This window comes from Siphateles boraxobius, unplaced genomic scaffold (assembly GCF_051911475.1).
Source record: "Siphateles boraxobius isolate OS27281-9 unplaced genomic scaffold, OSU_SipBor_1 6, whole genome shotgun sequence".
In the NCBI taxonomy this organism is placed as follows: Eukaryota; Metazoa; Chordata; class Actinopteri; order Cypriniformes; family Leuciscidae; genus Siphateles; species Siphateles boraxobius.
In genome coordinates this window covers 41578981-41600000 of record NW_027509186.1, presented here as the reverse complement: position 1 = coordinate 41600000, position 21020 = coordinate 41578981, and the positions used below count along the sequence as shown (strand labels likewise).

Genomic DNA, 21020 nt, shown 5'->3' with positions numbered 1-21020 from the left:
TCAGTATGCACATTTTCAGTGTGCTCCTTTTCAGTATGCACATTTTCAGTGTGCTCATTTTCAGTGTGCTCATTTTCAGTATGCACATTTTCAGTATGCACATTTTCAGTGTGCTCATTTTCAGTTTGCTCATTTTCAGTATGCAAATTTTCAGTTTGCTCATTTTCAGTTTGCTCATTTTCAGTGTGCACATTTTCAGTATGCACATTTTCAGTGTGCACATTTTCAGTGTGCTCCTTTTCAGTGTGCTCATTTTCAGTGTGCACATTTTCAGTTTGCTCATTTTCAGTGTGCTCATTTTCAGTATGCACATTTTCAGTGTGCACATTTTCAGTGTGCTCCTTTTCAGTATGCACATTTTCAGTGTGCTCATTTTCAGTGTGCACATTTTCAGTGTGCACATTTTCAGTGTGCACATTTTCAGTGTGCTCATTTTCAGTGTGCTCATTTTCAGTGTGCTCATTTTCAGTTTGCTCATTTTCAGTATGCAAATTTTCAGTTTGCTCATTTTCAGTTTGCTCGTTTTCAGTATGCACATTTTCAGTATGCACATTTTCAGTATGCACATTTTCATTATGCATTTTCAGTATGCACATTTTCAGTGTGCACATTTTCAGTGTGCACATTTTCAGTGTGCTAATTTTCAGTATGCAAATTTTCAGTATGCAAATTTTCAGTGTGCTCATTTTCATTATGCTCATTTTCAGCATGCACAATTTCAGTGTGCACATTTTCATTTAGCATTTTCAGTGTGCACATTTTCAGTGTCCTCATTTTCAGTGTCCTCATTTTCAGTATGCACATTTTCTGTATGCTCATTTTCAGTGTCCTCATTTTCATTATGCACGTTTTCAGTATGCACATTTTCTGTATGCACATTTTCAGTGTGCACATTTTCTGTATGCTCATTTTCAGTGTGCACATTTTCAGTGTGCTCATTTTCAGTGTGCACATTTTCTGTATGCTCATTTTCAGTGTGCACATTTTCAGTGTGCTCATTTTCAGTGTGCACATTTTCAGTGTGCTCATTTTCAGTATGCACATTTTCATTATGCATTTTCTGTATGCACATTTTCAGTGTGCTCATTTTCAGTGTGCACATTTTCTGTATGCTCATTTTCAGTGTGCACATTTTCAGTATGCACATTTTCATCATGCATTTTCTGTATGCACATTTTCAGTGTGCTCATTTTCAGTGTGCTCATTTTCTGTATGCACATTTTCTGTATGCACATTTTCAGTGTGCTCATTCTCAGTATGCACATTTTCATTATGCATTTTCTGTATGCACATTTTCAGTGTGCTCATTTTCAGTGTGCTCATTTTCTGTATGCTCATTTTCAGTGTGCACATTTTCAGTGTGCTCATTTTCAGTGTGCTCATTTTCTGTATGCTCATTTTCAGTGTGCTCATTTTCAGTGTGCTCATTTTCTGTATGCTCATTTTCAGTGTGCACATTTTCAGTATGCTCATTTTCTGTATGCTCATTTTCAGTGTGCACATTTTCAGTGTGCTCATTTTCAGTGTGCTCATTTTCTGTATGCTCATTTTCAGTGTGCACATTTTCAGTGTGCTCATTTTCAGTATGCACATTTTCATTATGCATTTTCTGTATGCACATTTTCAGTGTGCTCATTTTCAGTGTGCTCATTTTCAGTATGCAAATTTTCAGTATGCAAATTTTCAGTGTGCTCATTTTCAGCATGCACAATTTCAGTGTGCACATTTTCATTTAGCATTTTCAGTGTGCACATTTTCAGTGTCCTCATTTTCAGTATGCACATTTTCTGTATGCTCATTTTCAGTATGCACATTTTCAGTATGCACATTTTCAGTGTGCTCATTTTCAGTATGCACATTTTCTGTATGCTCATTTTCTGTATGCTCATTTTCAGTGTGCTCATTTTCAGTGTGCTCATTTTCAGTGTGCTCATTTTCATTATGCACGTTTTCAGTATGCACATTTTCAGTATGCAAATTACCGGCCATAATAATAAACAGCCTTTTTGTGTCACATATACAATCCTTTCAGTACATTTAATTGAGATAAGTATTATGTTGAATGACTAAGAGTACATAGAAGTCAAAACAGAGCAACAAATAGTAAGACATGGAAGACGTGAGCATGAAACTAGTGCTCATAACAGTACATTTGAAGGTTTTGTAAAACTATCAGATACTTTCCCGAAAGTAAAAAAAAATTACCGATTAATACTATCAGTTAAACGGTTTAAAAGTATATATATATATATAGCTTTTTTGTTTGTTTGCTGCATGGTTTAAAAAAAACAGTATATAGCCTCACGGGGTGCGTCGACACGCGCAACCACACGCGCCAATACATAGCCTATTTCGCTGAGCAAGCAAAATGAACCAAGGCAAAAGAAGTAGCTACTGTGTGGGACCATTTCGACAGAGAGTGACGAATACTTGCAAAATATGATACGCGGTATTAAAAAATATAAAGCAGTAGGCCTAGTGCAAGTAGGCTACAATGCAATATCACTTGCGAAGCAAACATCCACAAGAAAATGAAAGGCGCTTTCCGAAATTGGCCACTCTAGCGAGACGTTATCTCTGTATACCCGGGACATCTGTGCCATCGGAGACCCAGACTCACCCCACATCATGTAGACATGTTACTTTTTTAAATAAAAACTAGACAAGCTGTGGATTGAGGTAGGCCTGCTATTTTTTTTTTTTTTTTGACGAAAAAACGTAGTCTGATGAAAAAAATGCAGTTTTTTCAAAGCTTCAAACTGATTCAGTGTTTTTTGCCATATTAATTTGTTAATTATTCAAGTTTAAAAAATATATATATTTAGTGTAGTTCTATTTTAGGTGTGAAGAAGGTTCACACACGCTTCTTGAGGCACACACGCACACACACGCAAGGTCTGGAACATTCACCCGCCAGTGTGGCGGATAGCCTTTTGAGATTTACTCGCCAAACGGAAAATCTACCCGCATTTGGCGCTTGGCGGGTGTTAATTTCGGACCCTGTGCAGTTTAGAACAGCATATGTTTGATCTTCCATTTCCATTGTGACAAATAAACTAAGCAATATCAGCTACAAATTTAAAATCAGTTTTTGACTCGTTTAATCAGGCTGCCAAAAGTGAATGCTTTTTTGCACTAAATTAAACACCTTTTTTGCAGTAATAATTTTTATTCCAAAGGTGATAATTCGACTCTTACTGAATTAAACATCTATATAGTGCCTGTTGCATACTGCTATTTTATTTCGACTACATTTAACATTGCAAACTGCATACAGTTGCATGGTTTTTTATTTATTTTATTTGTATTAAAGTTGTGGGCGTTTCAATCATAACTTGAAATGAAACATCATATTAACAAGGTCACCCTTACGTATAATCGGATATAGTAAAAAGTATGCATTTTTTTGTTGATAAAACAATTTAGTTGTGCAGAATAAATATTGTGAATGCTTGTGTTTTATTAGTCGTTGTTACAACGGAATTAAACATGCACATAATGAGGTCATGTGGTACATCGGGTATATTGCATTGAAATGTTTATCATGGAATAATGCCTACTATATTCAGTGCATACTGTGCAGTTTGTAGTATACTAGAACTTCATCTATTGTGCAGCTGGTGAGGCTCTGTCTTCTTCCCACGTGATTGGCCGGATGATAATCATGTGATATTGTGTTAACGAGGCTTGGGAAGCATGAGGCTGTTCATCTCCCCTCAATTAGAGGCATTGTGCTGTTCATTCAGATGCTAATCCAATCAGATTCATGAATGAGGATGCTCTTTTTAAAACAAACAATATGTCCATAAATAGCATTAAATATACACCTGGTAAAATCATGTTTTTATAGATGATATATTTTGATTGCAGGTCATAATGAGCACGAGTTCACATAACACCCACAGACCTCCGAGGATGTAACCCAGTTTAAGACGTTTAATGTGTTTAGCTCATGCAAACATAAGCCATGGTTGTGTATCATTTGATTGTGTCTGACCTAATCACACCATCAAAACAGGATGTGACTTTTTTTTAACCCATCTGGCATTTACATGCTTATTCAATGTCATAGATCAAGGTTGAATCACTGTTTTTTACTTTTGTTTTGATTTTTGCTAATTGAAATAGTTGCGTTATTCCTGTTTCACGTGCGTTTCACATGTATGATAAATATACTGAAAATCTTAAAGAGGCCATATAATGCCCTTTTATATAGTCTTGATGTTGTTTTTGTCCTCTACTAGAACAGGTTTTCCTGCTTGAATGTTGATTATTTTCCTCATATTCTCCATTGTTGCGGCTCCTCTCTTCCCAGTCTGTCAGTGACGCTCTGTTTACTTCCTGTCTCTATGAAGCTCCTCCTCCTGAAAAGCACACTGTGCTCTGATTGGTCGGCTGGATCAGTGTGTTGTGATTGGTCGAACGCTTCGAGTGTGTTTGGGAAATGTCCCGCTCTTACCATAACGGCCAGTTTAACACACTACTAACTAACTCAACCAGGCCCCGCCCCTTTATTCTGCGTATGAATTATTATAATGAGGAATATTGTGACGTGTTCGTTCCCGGAAGAAACTCAAGACTACAATGGAGGCGTTTCAGGAGTTCAGAAACACTGACATGTGAAATTCTGCAATGCAACAATCATCTAAACGAATATGATTGGCTGATCGAGTAAATATTCAACCCGATCGTCCAATCATATTAGTTTGATTCTACCTTGAAAAAAAAACATCTATGGTCGCTCTGCCATTTTATTCATTTATTTCAATCTCTGCATTTAAAAAACTATTAGGGAGTGATTTTATATCACAACTTGTGAATTTTTTTAATTAATGTATATATGTGTGTTGTAAAATGTAGATCATAATCCTCCTGCCAGGCTGTCGTTGAAAATAAGAACTTGCCTGGTTAAACAAAGGTTAATAAATAAACACTGATATAGAGAGCTTTTTCATGCTGAAACAGCAACACCACACAGTAAAGAAAGATGAACATACACAAGCAGAATAGGTTCTCTGCTCTGAGTGTACCTTTTGTGTGTTACTGTGATTTGACTGGTGGTGTGTGTTCCTCCTGCAGTGTGTGTGCGTGCGCTGGAAGTGACGGTGAGCCAGAGCAGTGTTCAGGTCGCCCGCGGTCAGGCCGCCGTCCTGCCCTGTACCTTCTCCACGAGCGCTGCGCTCAATAATCTCTACATCATATGGATGGTCACGCCACTGGCCAACGCCAACCAGCCAGAGCAGGTGAACAACCACAACACACACACACACACTGAACAACACTCGCATGCATTTAACAGACATATGAAACGATTTTCAGCGGGAAACCATTTGGAAGAGTGCCTGATTTGATCCATAAGGATTAACCCTCACAACGCATTCACAAATTTTCCGGGTAAGCTTCATAACGTCATATTTTACTAAAACCATATTGTATTAAAGCTACAATATGTCATTTTTTAGGAGTCGCTAACCTCTTACAATAACAAAGGCGTAGATTGATGACACATAAGCGAAATTATAGAACTTGTCGTCATGCTTAAAGATCTAATAATGTTTATGGATGAGTGAATACATTGATGTTTTTATCATGACTGTGGTGTGAAGCAGGGCACGATTGCTAATAAGAGACAGATATCACACGCGAGTCCAGCGGATATAAAGGAATAAGGACATTTCATTCTACCGAACTAATGTACTGTATTAATACTCACACAGGTCAGTTTATTTGACGAATGAAGCTTGTGAGGAAACGCAGCGCTGTTTCACTTGGTCTACACTATCACACTAAACTGCATTTCAGTGTGTTTATAACAGGGTTCGTACAAGGTGCTTAAAGTGCTTGAAGTACTTGAATTTGACTTTTTGAAATTTAAGTCCTGGAAAACCCTTGAAAACAGCCATATTTTTGAAGAGGTACTTGAAAAGTGCTTGAATTATTAAAAATAGGGATGCACCGATAGGCCTCCCAGGCAGCGTGTGTATAGTAACACACAGCTGTGGTGCGCGCACTGATCAGAGGAAACCGCGCAGTGGATTGAACGCTCAGCGGCACAGACGCGCGAGCTGGTCGAGCGCATTCCTTTAAACAGAAGGAAGGAAATTCAAGTTTTGAAGGAAATCAGTGGAAGGTTTGCAGTTCAGTCGGACGTCAATGGCAAAGACAATAAAACGAGGCATGTAGCTTTTTATTAACGTTAACTGACGAGAGAGAGAGAGAGAGAGCGCAGTTCTGTTGAATGCTCTTGATAGCTCTTGATTGCTGATCGTTCACTCAGCACCTATTATTTGGATGAAAACTAAATCATATATGTAAGTAAAGTAAAACATGAACTGTTACCTGATTTATGTATAACGAGTGATTCCCTACATTATTACTGGACGTTTGCAGTCAAGAAGTTCCATGCACGCAAACATAAGCGCGCGCCCCGCAAACCGGCGTCTCCGCGCGCGAATACTGAACGTCTTGCGCTTGTACGGACGAATTCACACAAAATTATGTAAAAACGCCCATCTTGGCGAGTATCCTAGTAAACAAAGTCAGTTATATCTCAAGTGAAGTAGCCATGTTCAAATGCGTCCTTGCGTTCGGTCTTAAAGGTGCAGTTTAACAAACCCACTGCTCTTTAAATGTTAATTAAACAATGGACAACTAAATTACTCACTGCTCTTGACTAAATAGGCTACCCTTTTCAACTTTACAAAAAGATCCATCTATATTTAATTTATCCAGTAATGAATATGCAATTTTTTCACATTTTATTACTTTATTCAAATTTCTGTACCTGTTAGATCTACCAGAAAAACTCTAAAAACACTGTTTATTTCATTTGTAGCCTTTCTTTGTTCTATCGTATTTATTTGTAAGTTGATTATTCGTTCTTATATTGTTGCTGACTGCTTACCTTTAATAATGTTTTAAATTCGCATTAATTAGGCAGGAAGTTTTTGTTGAAGTATCAAAATTGGAATAAATAATTGATATTTCACTGACCCAATCCTCAGCACTGACCCTTCTGGAGCTGCTCTAGTCTAAATATGTGCTGTGCTATTCAATGAAAGATACAATATGATCGACCAATAGAATGTACAGTAACTGAAGCTCATACAATGTATTTTAGCAGGCTTAATTAAGCATGAATATAATTGAAAGAAATATATGTTTGATGAACAAATGAAGCCAACTAATATGATTTATATTCTCTTGGTTTATCTACTAATACAATTACAATTATAAATGCAGTGAAAATTCAGGGATCGGTTACGGTATCGGTAGCTCGTTCTGCAAAAAGTGGTATCGGTACATCCCTAATTCAAAATATTGTGGTGTTTTTTTGTTGAAAAAATAAAATTTTCACGCTAAATCAACACTGCAGCCCGTCTGAGATATAGAGCTATTTCTCATGATATTAATATATAAAGCATGATATTAAGTATATAATACAACTTTCATTCTTCAGGTCAATTATATATATTTGAATATATAATGGAAACAAATTCAGTTTCAATATCCTTTCAATGGTTAAGGGGATTTTCCATGCCTGACAGCGCTGGTCAATGGATTGACCTCTATGAAGTGAAACATCAGATACCATGTTTAAATTGAGTAAAATAATAAAGATATTGTTTGATAAGTGCCGATTGAAGTCCTTGAAATCCAAAAAAGTAGTGCTTGAAAAGTCCTTGAAAGTCCTGGAATTTCATTTCACAGAGTCTGTACGAACCCTGTTATAAAGTTATAATGTTATTCTATGTGTTGGTTGTCTGTATGAGACTAGCAGTAAGCTAGATCAATATTAGAATAACATACTGATCACATTCTAAAATTTCATCATGTTGAGCTATATAACATTGATTAGTTTTATGTACATTTGCTCACCTGTCTAATAAAGTACATGCAAGAGCGGCGTCTCTGTCAAGTCGAAGTTATTCGCGGACGCTAGCTCTCGGCATCTCGAAAGCGCCACGCTGATATTGATCCTCGTTTTAGTTCTCCTTTTGTCCCAAAGTCTGCTTGCCATGGACCATAATGTTTGAATGAAGCAACAACAGCTTGAGCGTGCCACTAGACGTGACGCTTTATCCTCGTATGTCTAATATATTTAGATATTTTATTACAAAAATCTTACATGTTGTAGCTTTAATAACTTCTTAGCATTAGCAACATATGAATGTCTTAAAAGTGACCATGTTTTTACTAAATTAAACAGAATTTTGTTACAAAATCTATATCTATATATATATATAATTTTTTTTTTTTTTTACTTAACATCAATATTATTCTGGATTGTTTTCAAACAAAATACATACATTTTACTTGCATAAACTGAAAGATACATTTTTCATGCTGCAATGGTTCATTAATGTGTGATAAGTCCCAAAAGTGTGTGATATATGGGAAACAGACTAAATATATTTTACAAAAGTATTTTTGAGACAAATCTACTGTAACTCTATAGATGTACAGAATAAGTCGTAAACTTTGTGTAAAGCCAGATAACAATGACCTAGAACGCAAACGTTTTTTAAATGGTTATATTTCTTTAAATAATTTTAAAAACATGAATATGCGTATTTTGATAGTCTGATATTTGTTTCCCCTTGTCATTAATTTTATATCTTGTTAAATTTATGCTTTTAAAAAAAATTGAGTAAGAAAGAATAAGTTCACTGAAAGCAAGTCATAATATTTTATGCAAATTGCTTCTCAGGTAAATAAATGTATCCTGTTATCAGGACATTTAGATATTTTTACTGGGAAACAATGCACAAATATAGATACATTTTTTCCATTGTTTTATTGAATTTGCATTTTTCCGCATCAAAACTGACCTGAATGCATTGGGAGAGTTAATTAGACAATGAAAAGAGAGCTATGATATTATTGATTAGGAATATTTCTTGCCAGCAAAATAATCTTTTTAACACATTCGCCTGCTTGAATGCGATTTAATAGGAAACTCCCCATCATGCACCTGTTCTCATGTAAATGCAACTGCAGGCGGTACAGTGTGATGCTACACAACTAGACCGCTCGGATCATAATCAATAAACATGTTTTAAGTATAGACCCCTTCATTGATTTGATTAGTTTTGTTGCTTGCGGTGCTGATTGAGCATTGAACACAGTGTCTCACATTTAATGCTTTCCACATTTAGTACTTTTCCCCCCGTCTCAAGTCTCTCTTTGAACACAGCATGTGACTGTCGGCTTCCTGTGGAGATTTTGCACCTTCCCTGTGTTCATTAGCGCACTGAAGAAGCTGAACTCAGGAGTGTTTTGGTGGTTCATTAACTTAAAGCATGCCCGGCATCTGGCTTTGTGTACAGACGCGGTTCAACTCCCTGTAAATACAGCAGCCCTTCACAAACACTGCCATGTTTACTACAGGAGCATTTATTCAGAAACGCCAAGTAATCAAGTAGAAACTGCCAACCAGGGTCACGGCACCGGAAATCATCCAGAATTATTTTCGCAGGCCATTATAATGACAGGGTTCGTACAAGGTGTTTATTAAATTTAAGTCTTGGAAAACTTTTGAAAACAGCCATATTTCTGAAAAGTGCTTGAATTATTGGAAGGCAATATGCTACATTAGAAAATAGTGGTTCATTTTATTGATAAAACAATCTTTTCACACTCATCTGATATTGATATAGAGCCATTTAGCAAGGCTATGAGCGTGATATTGCTCATATAATTATTCAAGTATATGATACAGCTTTCATTCTTCACGTCAATATATATATATATATATATATATATATATATATATATATATATATATATATATATTATAGGCTTGCTACGGTAGTCGGTGTAACTGGTGTTACACGGTGTTCAGTCGCAACACCGGTTTCATCACTTGCCCACTGCGACACCGCAAAAAAAAAGAGGTTTAAAGCGTTAAAAATATTTAACGCAATTACGCAGTATCCGTTAAGTCCTGCCTATTACACACACACACACGACCCACGGAAAAGACGAGCGTCAGTATCGAGTTCTCTTTCGGGTTTTTCATTAAGAATGGCACCATTCAAGCCATTCGCAAAGACCCGCCCCCTTTAGTTACTGTTGCTATGTCAGACAAGCCATGCCGCTCTCACGCCACACACTGTGGCTGAATCCGAAATCGCCCTCTATACCCTCAAATAGGGCGTTACTTGAGGAGATAGCCATTTTTTGTGGTGTCCAAAACCATAATGGACGTTGAGTGCACTTATTCAATCCCACATTGCACTGCATAAACGAATGTAACTTACAGCTTATGTACGCTCTACGGCTGTCCGAATTCGCGCACAGATAAAGTGTTGTGGAATTTTTCGGTTCGCGTACCTACCCAAAGTGATAAGATAAAATAAAATTCTGCATCAAAATTTATAGACAAGACAAGTAGTTTGTTTAGGCATGGTTTGTAAGGAATTACAAACCTGCGCACATATATTCAAACGCACATAACTATAGAATCAATTCTTAATGCGTATGTGAACGCCATCAGCGTCTATCACAGGTTCACGTTTAAAGTCTGTTTAGAGAGAACAGTGTCGTCTTAGTGGCCCCTAATTTAATAACAAAAGATCATTTAGACGGAAGTGAATCAATCAAAACTAACTTTAGCTGGAAAAAACATTTTTCAAGAACCACTATAAAACCAAACCAATCTCTGTTACCTTAAATTATATGTTTATCTCTGTAAAGCTGCTTTAAAACAATCTAGATTGTTAAAAGCGCTATATAAATGAGGATGACTTGACTTGACTTGTTTTCATTCACTCCTTGAATTGAACAGTATTAGTGGACTAACGTAGGGAACATGCCTAACTTAGTGAATGAGGGTTTAGGGGGCGATTTCAGATTCAACCCATGTTCTCAAGCAGTGAAAAATAGAGGAGACTGACACCGCGCTGACAGACTGGACCGAGCAGGTCATATTTAATATGGAACAAAGTCTCAACTTTCAAATTTGGTCAGTCAAAGACAATTAAACAATAAATAGGCCTACCGTTTTGTGGTTTTTTAATGTGTCGTGACAGATTGCCTCAGTTAAAGCCAAATTCAAATCCACCGACGTTAATCAACTAACTCTCCTGACTGCTTTGTCAGACAAAAATGGTGTATTTTGATTGGTCAGATCGCATGTCAATCAAATTCCCTGCGAAGGATGAATTGACGCTAAAAGTGAAAGTGAAGTTCTGCCTCACCAGCTTTTTATAAGTGATGTAAAAAAAAAAAAAAAAAAAAGTTTCGTGTTCAAATTAGCGTCAATTCAGGGCACAATAACCGCACCATTATGCATGCCGGTGCAAACGTGCGCATTTTACGTTTGCCTTTAAAATTAGCGATTTAAAAGCCCCAGCCAGTGACCGGTGTTGTCACACCTCGATTAAAGGGTAACTAAACCCCTGGTCAAAGCCTGACTCCACGCACAGGCAATATTTGAAAAATGCTGGAAAAGTGGGTAGAGCCCAGCGTAGATAGAGGCGACGAACCGAGGGCGGAGATGAGCGGGGGGGGGGGCCTGCATCTGAGACCCGCAGTGACAGCTGCTGTCAAACACACTCCTAAAATGGAGTGACGCAAGTAACTTTGCAACAGAGCGGTCATTTGAAGTCGAGAACTTTTCTCCCCCACCTTCACCTGAAGTGGAGGAGGGTGAATTGTCTGTGCACACCAGCTCAAACTGCGGTCTTGACTCCCGCATCGCGATCGGCATCCGATTATTCTTATATTCAGTGATTTTGAGGTAATTTTTTCCAGGATTATTATTACTATTACGTCCAATATATTTTGCTGCTATGTGAAAAAAATAATCAGCAAATCCTAATAAGAAGGAACATAAATTGTAATTAAAAATATATGCTCAGTCATATCATGACGCCGCTGCGGTGGTGGAGTTCATGCAGGTATGAAGAGCAGTGTTTGGCAGAGCGAGCTGTGTGGAGAAGCCCATTTCCACCTCCATTGCGTTGGAGAAGCAATACCACGTAAAATGCAGGTTGCACACTGGAGCGATAGGCGAGATTAACTACCTAGGCTACACGAAATAATCTAAATAACTATATAAATGCTATGCTAACTAGATGCTTATATATATATTGTAATAATAATAATAATGCATTTTATTTAATGGCGCCTTTCATAACACCCAAGGTCACCTTACAAGCAATAAACAGGTCACTGCATAAGACAATACACACAACAAACAAGCCACATACAAATAAGGTGCATTAAAAACTCAATACAACATGTTATAAAAAACCTTGTATAAAAAGATATGTCTTAAGACGCGTTTTAAAAGTCAACAAGCAGTCGCTATTGCGAACATCAAGGAGAAGAGAGTTCCATAGGCGGGGAGCAGCATAACTAAAAGATCTGGCACCCATGGTAGTAAGTCGAATCCGAGGTACCACAAGAGAAATTGAAGATGAAGATCTGAGAGCCCGTGAAGGAGTGTAAACATGGAGAAGTTGTGAAAGGTAATAGGGTGCAAGATTATGGAGTGCCTTATAAGTGAGTAGCAGGATCTTGAATTCAACTCTATACTTTACTGGAAGCCAGTGCAATTGCTGAAGAACTGGCGAAATGTGCTCAGTATAAGGTGTTCTAGATAGAACACGAGCTGCAGAATTCTGAACCAACTGAAGCTTATGTAGCAATTTGGAGGGAACACCTGTGAGAAGAGCATTACAATAGTCTATACGTGAAGTGACCAGTGCGTGAATAAGAACTGCAGTATTATTATTTGAAAGAAAGGGACGGAGACGGTTAATATTACGCAAGTGGAAGTATGCAATCTGCGTGATATTATTAATTTGAGCTTCAAAGGATAGTGTGCTATCCATGATGACACCCAAACTTTTAACCTGTGAAGAAGGACCGATTGCAGTATTGTCAATGTACAAAGAAAGACAATTAGTTTTAGACAAAACAGATCTAGTCCCAACAAGCAAAGCCTCAGTTTTGTGCCATTTACCTTCAAGAAGTTGGCTGAAAGCCAATCTTTGATTTCAGCTAAACAGCTGGATAAAGATGGTGGTGGAAAAGAACCGGTGGGTTTGGCAGACAGGTAAAGTTGGGTGTCATCCGCATAACAGTGAAAAGGAATCCCGTATTTCCTTAAAATATAACCAAGAGGGAGCATATAGATAATAAAAAGAAGCGGGCCCAAGACAGAACCCTGGGGAACACCAGTGGTGACTGTAGATGTTCTTGATCGAAAACCTTTTAATTGAATACGCTGATTGCGTCCAGATAGATATGACCTAAACCAAGACAAAGCAGTGCCAGTAATACCAATAGAAGCTAATCTGTCAAGAAGTATCTTATGTGAGACAGTATCAAAGGCAGCGCTCAAGTCTAGAAGGACAAGTATGGATAAAAGCCCAGAGTCAGCTGCCAACAGTAGATCACTGGTTATTCTGACAAGAGCAGTCTCAGTGCTATGGTGGGGACGAAAGCCAGATTGAAATTGTTCATACAAGTTATTATTAGAAAGATGTTCATGAATTTGCACTGCAATACATTTTTCCACTATCTTAGAAATAAACGGTAAATTTGAAATTGGACGAAAATTATCAAAATTAAGTGGATCAACCCCTGGTTTCTTAAGTATGGGAGTAATAATAGCAGATTTAAGATATGAAGGTACAGAACCAGAAACAAGTGAAGCATGAACAATTTTAGTAATCAATGGGGCCAGGGCTGGTAAACAAGCTTTCACTAAAGGAGTAGGCAGAGGGTCTAATTGACAAGTCGAAGACTTAGATTTACCTATCAGACCCACTATCTCTGAAGTAGTAGGTAGTGTAAAGTTAGAAAAAACAGAGTGGGGATCGAGAATCGATTGCGATGAACTGATGTCAGCTTTTTAGGAGCAACAGCAACCTGTGCTTAAAAAAAAAAAAATCGAGAATCGAATCTAACAGTGACCTTAGAATCGAAAATGTAATCGAATCGAGGATTTGGAGAATTTGACACCCCTAATATATATATACACACACAAACAGACATTCAAGGGAGAACAAATCAGTTTGAATAAGGAAAGCGATATCTTTGTCATAGTACCCTTTCAATCGTCATTGAATTGCATGTGCTAGACTTTATTTGTACCATTTTGCTGTATTATTTTTATTTATTTATCTATTTACCTTTTGATAATTTGAAAGATAATTAAGATATTGTTTGATAAGTGAGATAGATCTCTGATTGTTGTCCTTGAAAACCAACAAAGTAGTGCTTGAAAAGTAATTCATTTTACAGTATCTGTATGAACCCTGTAATAATAGTTTGTTTATATCTGCTGTATTAGAATATAATCATGCAGCACATTCATCATTAGCACACTAATGAGACTTTCCTAGTTGAGAAGGAAAACTGCACAATGTTGTTCATAGCTAATTAGAGAAGTGCTGAAACGCTGTTTCGTACATCACGTGTGTGTTTGCTATTGTAGTTATTCAGAGCTAGAGCTGATTTTACACTTGAAAGGTCAAGAATTCACACATGAACACCTCAGTTACCGCTACTAAACTGTGCTCAGATCTGATTGGATGAGCCACATCTGAAAATAGCTGATGTAATCACACCTGTGTAGTGAAGTATGCAGTAATACTCAGGTGTAACACACTTGGGCTCGTTTGAGATGCGTTGAAGTTCACTAGCTGGAAACTCTTCTTGATGTTTTGCCCTCCCTGTTATCTTTACTGCACCATCCAAACTCCAGCATCTGCACAATGGCCTGTGGGTAAAGCGGCACATGCGTGTGTGTGTGTGTGTGTGTGTGTGTGTGGGCTTCAAACGCAGAGCGCAGGTTTATCGCCTCATACTTTGATTCCGTCTGATTTATTTTCATGAATGACTGCAGGCGAAACCTCATTCACCTGCTTCCCACACACACACTTACCTATATACAACTGTGTGAAGATAACCTGAGCACACACACATGCACATACAATTACCTGCCTGTAACTCTGTATGTGACCTAAACACACACACACTTACACACCTGCCCCCAACTGTTTTAACCTAACACGCACAACAAACGATCTTCTGCACTAATTAACCCGGAGCTGCACAGGCCAGAACACAACAGCTGCTCGTTACACAAGCACAAAACACACACACACCCACATGTGCACACTCACTCACTCACAAACACACACACACGCACACTCACTCACTCACTCGCATACCCACATGTGCACACACACACACATACACACACTCGCACACTCTCTCACACACACACACACGCTATCTGACAAATTCAAAAGATTTTATTCAATTTCTAATCCACTTCATTGGTTTACACCATTAAATTATTACTATAATTTTTTTAGAGAATTGGGTGCTAGACAACGTGTTCTAGTTTTTTGTAAATACTAGCCTATGTTTTTTATATATGTGTGTGTATATATATATTTCCAATTACTTTTTTTCAGTTGCTATCAAGCATTGTTCAAAACTGAAGTCACTTGTTCAAAACTCATTATACAGCCAAAGAATTAATCTCGCCTCCAAAACTCACTCAGACCGACAAAACACTTTATATGTCTCAAAATAAGCTCGTTCCTGCGACAATTCTCATTCAGAAAACATAAATGTCACTCATAACAAACGGACCTAAAAAACACTAACAACAGGGAGCATTACATAAATCATGAACTTTGATCTTTGAAGATTTGAGTGATTTTTCACATAAATCAGTATTTCATTATAGGATAAGAATAACGAAAAGTTGAAAGCAATAATAATGACATCAGCATCAGAAAGATGTCTAGTATAATGGCGTCTCTGCAATCTAAAGACATACAGGACAGGTGAAGTGGAGACTGTAAGTGAGTGTGTGTGTGCGTGTGTGTGTGTGTGTGTGTGTGTTGGACCGGCTGTCTGTGCAGGGTGTTTTCCAGCATCCCCACGAGCCTTCATACGACTGACCGACCGATGCCTTAAAGGACCCCTGAAATCAAGTTTTGTAGCTTTTAGTATGAATATGTTCAATGTTCAATGTTCAATTTATTTAGAGCACATAATAATACAACAGAAGTTGACCACAGTGCTGTACATAGGACAAGATAACAATCATAAAATCACAATTAAATTCTAAAACATTACCACCTCACAATCTAAGCGGCGTCAATAATAACCTTACACCACTAGCACAGCACTCATGAATGATCAAACGCCATAGTAAGCTTTAATGTTATGAATAAGCTGGTGTGCTCCAAAGCAATGACAAAATTCGCATTTTGCTGTAATGGATCAGGGATTTTTATGACATCACCGCGGACTTCAGCTTCTCATCACATCTTCTGTCCAATCAAATGCTCTCTAGAATCTAAAGCTCCGCCCCCTATGCTATAAACACCACCTGGCCAAAGCGACCGTTGACAGACACGAAGCAACATGTGTTGGAGTGTGTGTTCGGTTGCTCAAACGCTCGAGTTTTATTCAGTTTTCCGACTGCATGTTGGTTAAGAATGAAATGACTAGAATTTATTCTAACCTCTAATATTGAATCCAGTGTTTCATCAGCGCTCGGACTCGCTTCCACGGTGCCGTCAAGTACATCTCGCAGTCTGTGAGGCAAACTAAACGCTATTGGCTGTTTGAAAAGGGGGAGGAGCCATTTAATATGTCCCGCCTTAGCTTGGTCAACGCATCAAACAAAGCTGCTGTTCCAAGGCACTTTAAGATGCTTTAATGTAGTATGCAGTATGCAAAGAATACAATATTTCTGCACGCATGCAATACCTGGATGACTAACACATATTAATATCTATTGCATTTGCCAAAATGTGCAGAATGTTACAGAACACACTATCCAACAATGCATTAAACTCAACATGTGTGTGAAGGAAGAAGTGGTTACCTTTCGACTTCCAAACATTAAGACGTTTGATGCAAAATGAATAAATATCCATAGTCAAGGTCATGTGATTTCTTTAGCATCAATGGAAATTTTAGCTATCATTTACTAGTTTCACATGTATGGCGGTCGTATCCCAGCATGCTCAGTGCTTCATATAGTGTAAGTGATGGATTTATGCTGACGTGTCTATAGCATATGTCGACCTTCTGACCTGATTCTGATCACATTCTCTCCATGTCTGTAATCTTCTGTGTTCAGCGGCAGATTAGGACATACAGTAGATGTACGTGTGTGTGTGTATACACGGTTAAAAATGATTTTGTGGTGAAGTAAATACTACAGAAAAAAACAATGTAATTTAAATGAAAAAAAATTTTATATATTAGTGCTCAATTCAAGCGTGTAGAAATGTAAGCGTAAATATCAACGTTATAAAATTAAGTAAAATTACTCAACTTTTCTGATCCTGGTGTTCCCATCATGCACTGGGCCTTGAATAATGAATGAGGTTGATTTTTCACTGTTTTCCAGCTGTATTTACACTGTTTTATCATTGCTTTTGTTGTTAGGTTTAGTGACTTACCATTTTGTGACATTTGGAGTTCATTTTCTACCCAAAATGACATTCAAACACAAAAACGATCCATCAGATGTTACCGTCATTGTGTATTGTCTACCAAGTATTGAGGTCTCTGTTTTCAAAAGTATATATTGTATTAATTACTTTGATGTTTTTAAGTAAAGCATATACTTTAAAAGTGTAGTTTAATTCAAGGTTATATTGTTTGAGGGAAATGTATTGCAAAGGAAATATCAACTAAATAGATATTACTCAACATTTTACTGGCCAAGTTAAAATGACTTATTTTCTTTGTTACTTTAACTTTACTTTCAGTTCACTTAATTCCATATGTGAAATTTACTTAAAAAATATGCGTGCAAAAACTTGCCAAAGAAAAATTAAGTTTTACTTATTGTTTTTTCCAGTGTACATGTTCAGCATTTCCCTGAGAAATCCTTTGTTCATTTGCAAGTTCATGCATTTATTCGTAGTAACCATTTAAACTAAATATACTTCATGTAAGAATAATATTTTATTCCGTCACATTTATTTGCGACAAACGCATGTTATGACGTGACTGAATACGTTATAGAGGTTGCAATGTGATGTCAATCACAGAGAAGTCTGCCGGCTGAATGTAGGGCGGGGCATATGATGCGTTAGGGGTGGGGCTTAATGATTGACAGCTCATGATGTGGCCGGAGCAAGTCAGTTCTTAGCGCTGATGACCATCTGTACACAACTGATGACCTCCTTTCCTCTCGAGTGTGTGGAAATCTGCTTAGAACCCCCCCCCCCCCCCCCCCACACACACACACACACACACACTCACACACACACACACAGAGGAAGCTGTCTAAAGTATATATTAATCTTTGATAATATTAGTTAATAAAAATCCAGCTGTTCATGCAGTCCATTAACTAATGTTAACAAATACAACCTTTGATTTTAATAACGTATTAGTAAATGTTGAAATTAATATGAACTAAGATTAATAAATGCTGAGGAAGTATTGTTCATTCTTAGTTCATGTTAACTAACAATAACCTTATTGTAAAGTGTTACCGAATTATTTTAAGTAACCGCACACTTCTCCTCGACAACTTTTTATTTGAAAAATCTTCAAGATTTTAATACTTTGAAGTTATGAGCCCGTGTTACGTTAGTGTCGAGATAATAATATAGTTTTTATTTGTATATTTTCCATTTTAATTTTAGCTGAAGGTTTAGTAATTGTTGTGTTTTTGTCATTTTTATTAGTTTTTGATATATTTTAAATAAAAAAAATTTATTTCAGTTTTAGTAATTATGTTAGTACATCAATTTAAATTAAATGAAGATGAGTAATGTTTTCTTGGCTTGCTGAAATACAATAATCAAAATATTAAATATTAACATATATTCAAGTAACGAAAATATTTTGAATGGTTTTAGTTAAGTATAATAATCCTGCTATGAGCACTAGTGATGCATGACTTAGTAAACAGCACTAATAGAAACTCATCCATAATGTGCACAACTGAGACACTGAGATGAATTACGCGACCGATAACATGCATTTGAGCAACACTCATTTTTCTTTCTCTGTCATGTATACCTATACATCACTCCCATCTTTTCCTATTACACAGCTCATATCTCACACACGCGCACACACACACACACACACACTGGCTGCGGGGCTTGTCTTGATTCATCTCAGCTGAAGTGCTGCCTTTTCATTTGTGTGTAAGAAGCCCAGAGTCCATGAGAGCATCATTTACTGGTGCTCAAAACACTGTCAACTCTGTGTGTGTGTGTGTGTGTGTGTGTGTGTGTGTGTGTGTGTGTGTGTGTGTGTGTGTGTGTGTGTGTGTGTGTGTGTGTGTGTGTGTGTGTGTGTGTGTGTGTTTTTTTTTACAGGGGCCTCTCTGTCCTTCAGCCTTTCGAAGGCCTCTGAAACTCCCATGATCACACACACACACACACACACTGAGTGAAGCAGGTTCCTTTTAATGTTGCGGATCACAGAAGCTTCTAACAAAGATCAAAGTCCTTTAAAAATGCTTTATAGTGTGTGCGTGTGTGTGTGTGTGTGTGTGTGTGTGTGTGTGTGTGTGTGTGTGTGTGTGTGTGTGTGTGTGTGTGTGTGGTTGTGTTGAATAATCTACGAGCTGCTCTTCTTCTACACCAGTGTTTGATGGACAGTGACCAGAGCTGGGCCCAGAATGCTGCATATTTACACTTGTTCAAAAATTAATTATTTAGAAAATAAAATTTTTTTTTTACACCTTGTCAGCACTTTGCTTTTTAACACCAGACAGAAAAGTTTTCTTAATTTCATGTTTCTGGTTTTATTGTGAATGATTCATCTGGTCACATTATTTTAAAGGATAGAAATGTTTGTTATCTGAAATAACTTGCTATTATCGTTTAACAAAAAATAATATATCATAATAAAAATATAATAAATCTAATTAATTATAAGCTTTGTAATTAATTAATCGAAATTAATCGCATTTTAATTGCAAAAATATTTGACCTGAGAACAGTGAGAAGTAATTTTTTTCACATGGATTTTGTGTACCATTGAATAATGACTGAATACATAAGCTTAAGCAACAAAATATTGTTTATTTTTGTTCAACCAAGTCCAGCAGACCAGTGCAATTTTTGTCATTAAGTGTAGCAATAGCATATTTAGAAATATAGTACATTTCAGAAATTCAGGTAGCCTATAGGTCCACGCTAGCTGCTCTATGTTTTGCGTTGAGGTGATACTTGAGGCCCGATACTTGAGGCCCGTGCCATAACTTGCACACAACCATGCTTTTATCGACGCTTCCAAACACGGGGCCAACCAAAGCGGTCTCGTCAGCTTCTTCGTTCATGTTCACTGTGGTTTGTTGTTGTCTGAAGTCATGAACGCTAGTTGGTGCTCCAGTATAATCGGTCCGCCGAAACTCATCCAGTGAGAAATGTTCCGCGGTGCGGAAAAATGTTGAAAAATGTTTAACGCGTTTAATCTTAATTAACGCGTTAAGAGTCTGTAATTAATTAATCTTAATTAACGCGTTAAAGTCCCGGCCCTAAATAATATATATATATATAAAAAAAAAAAATTTCAGTTTATTTTATTTTAAGTAATGACTTTATGATTTAATTTCAGTTCAACAACAGTGTCATATATATATATATATAATAAAATATTATACATTTATATCTATCGGTTTTAAAAAAACGGTTTATTTTTTATCGGTTAAAAAAACTGAAAAATCCGTTTGAAAATCTTCCAGTGACTTGCATTGGTGAAATATTCAGCTTCAAAATCTAACTACTTCCCACGGAGAGTGATGATGATGCTGTAATATTTGCATACCGATTTGTGATTGGTCACTTGCTAACTTAGTGCTTAAAAGACTACTCAGAAAGTATTATCGATCTAAATGCAGAAATGAGAAGAAAAGCTGAAAAATTACACTATTGTCTTCAATATATAATCAATAGAAGTCGTTTCATAACTGATGAATTTTGCAGCATTAACTGCAAATAATTTTTCTGTTTAATACTGCTTTGAAACAATCTGATGTTAATTAGTTGTATAAT

The 21020-nt window shown here is 37.0% G+C and overlaps 1 protein-coding gene across 2 annotated transcripts in view; it reads left to right on the top strand.

The window, feature by feature from the left end:
• igsf11 (immunoglobulin superfamily member 11) overlaps window positions 1-21020 on the top strand; it is a 141700-nt gene that overhangs the window by 105576 nt on the left and 15104 nt on the right. For both annotated transcript variants that reach the window (XM_077207154.1, XM_077207155.1), the window contains exon 2: window positions 5080-5243. In XM_077207154.1, the coding sequence (XP_077063269.1) occupies window positions 5080-5243 (164 nt within the window). The remainder of the gene's footprint in view (window positions 1-5079; window positions 5244-21020) is intronic.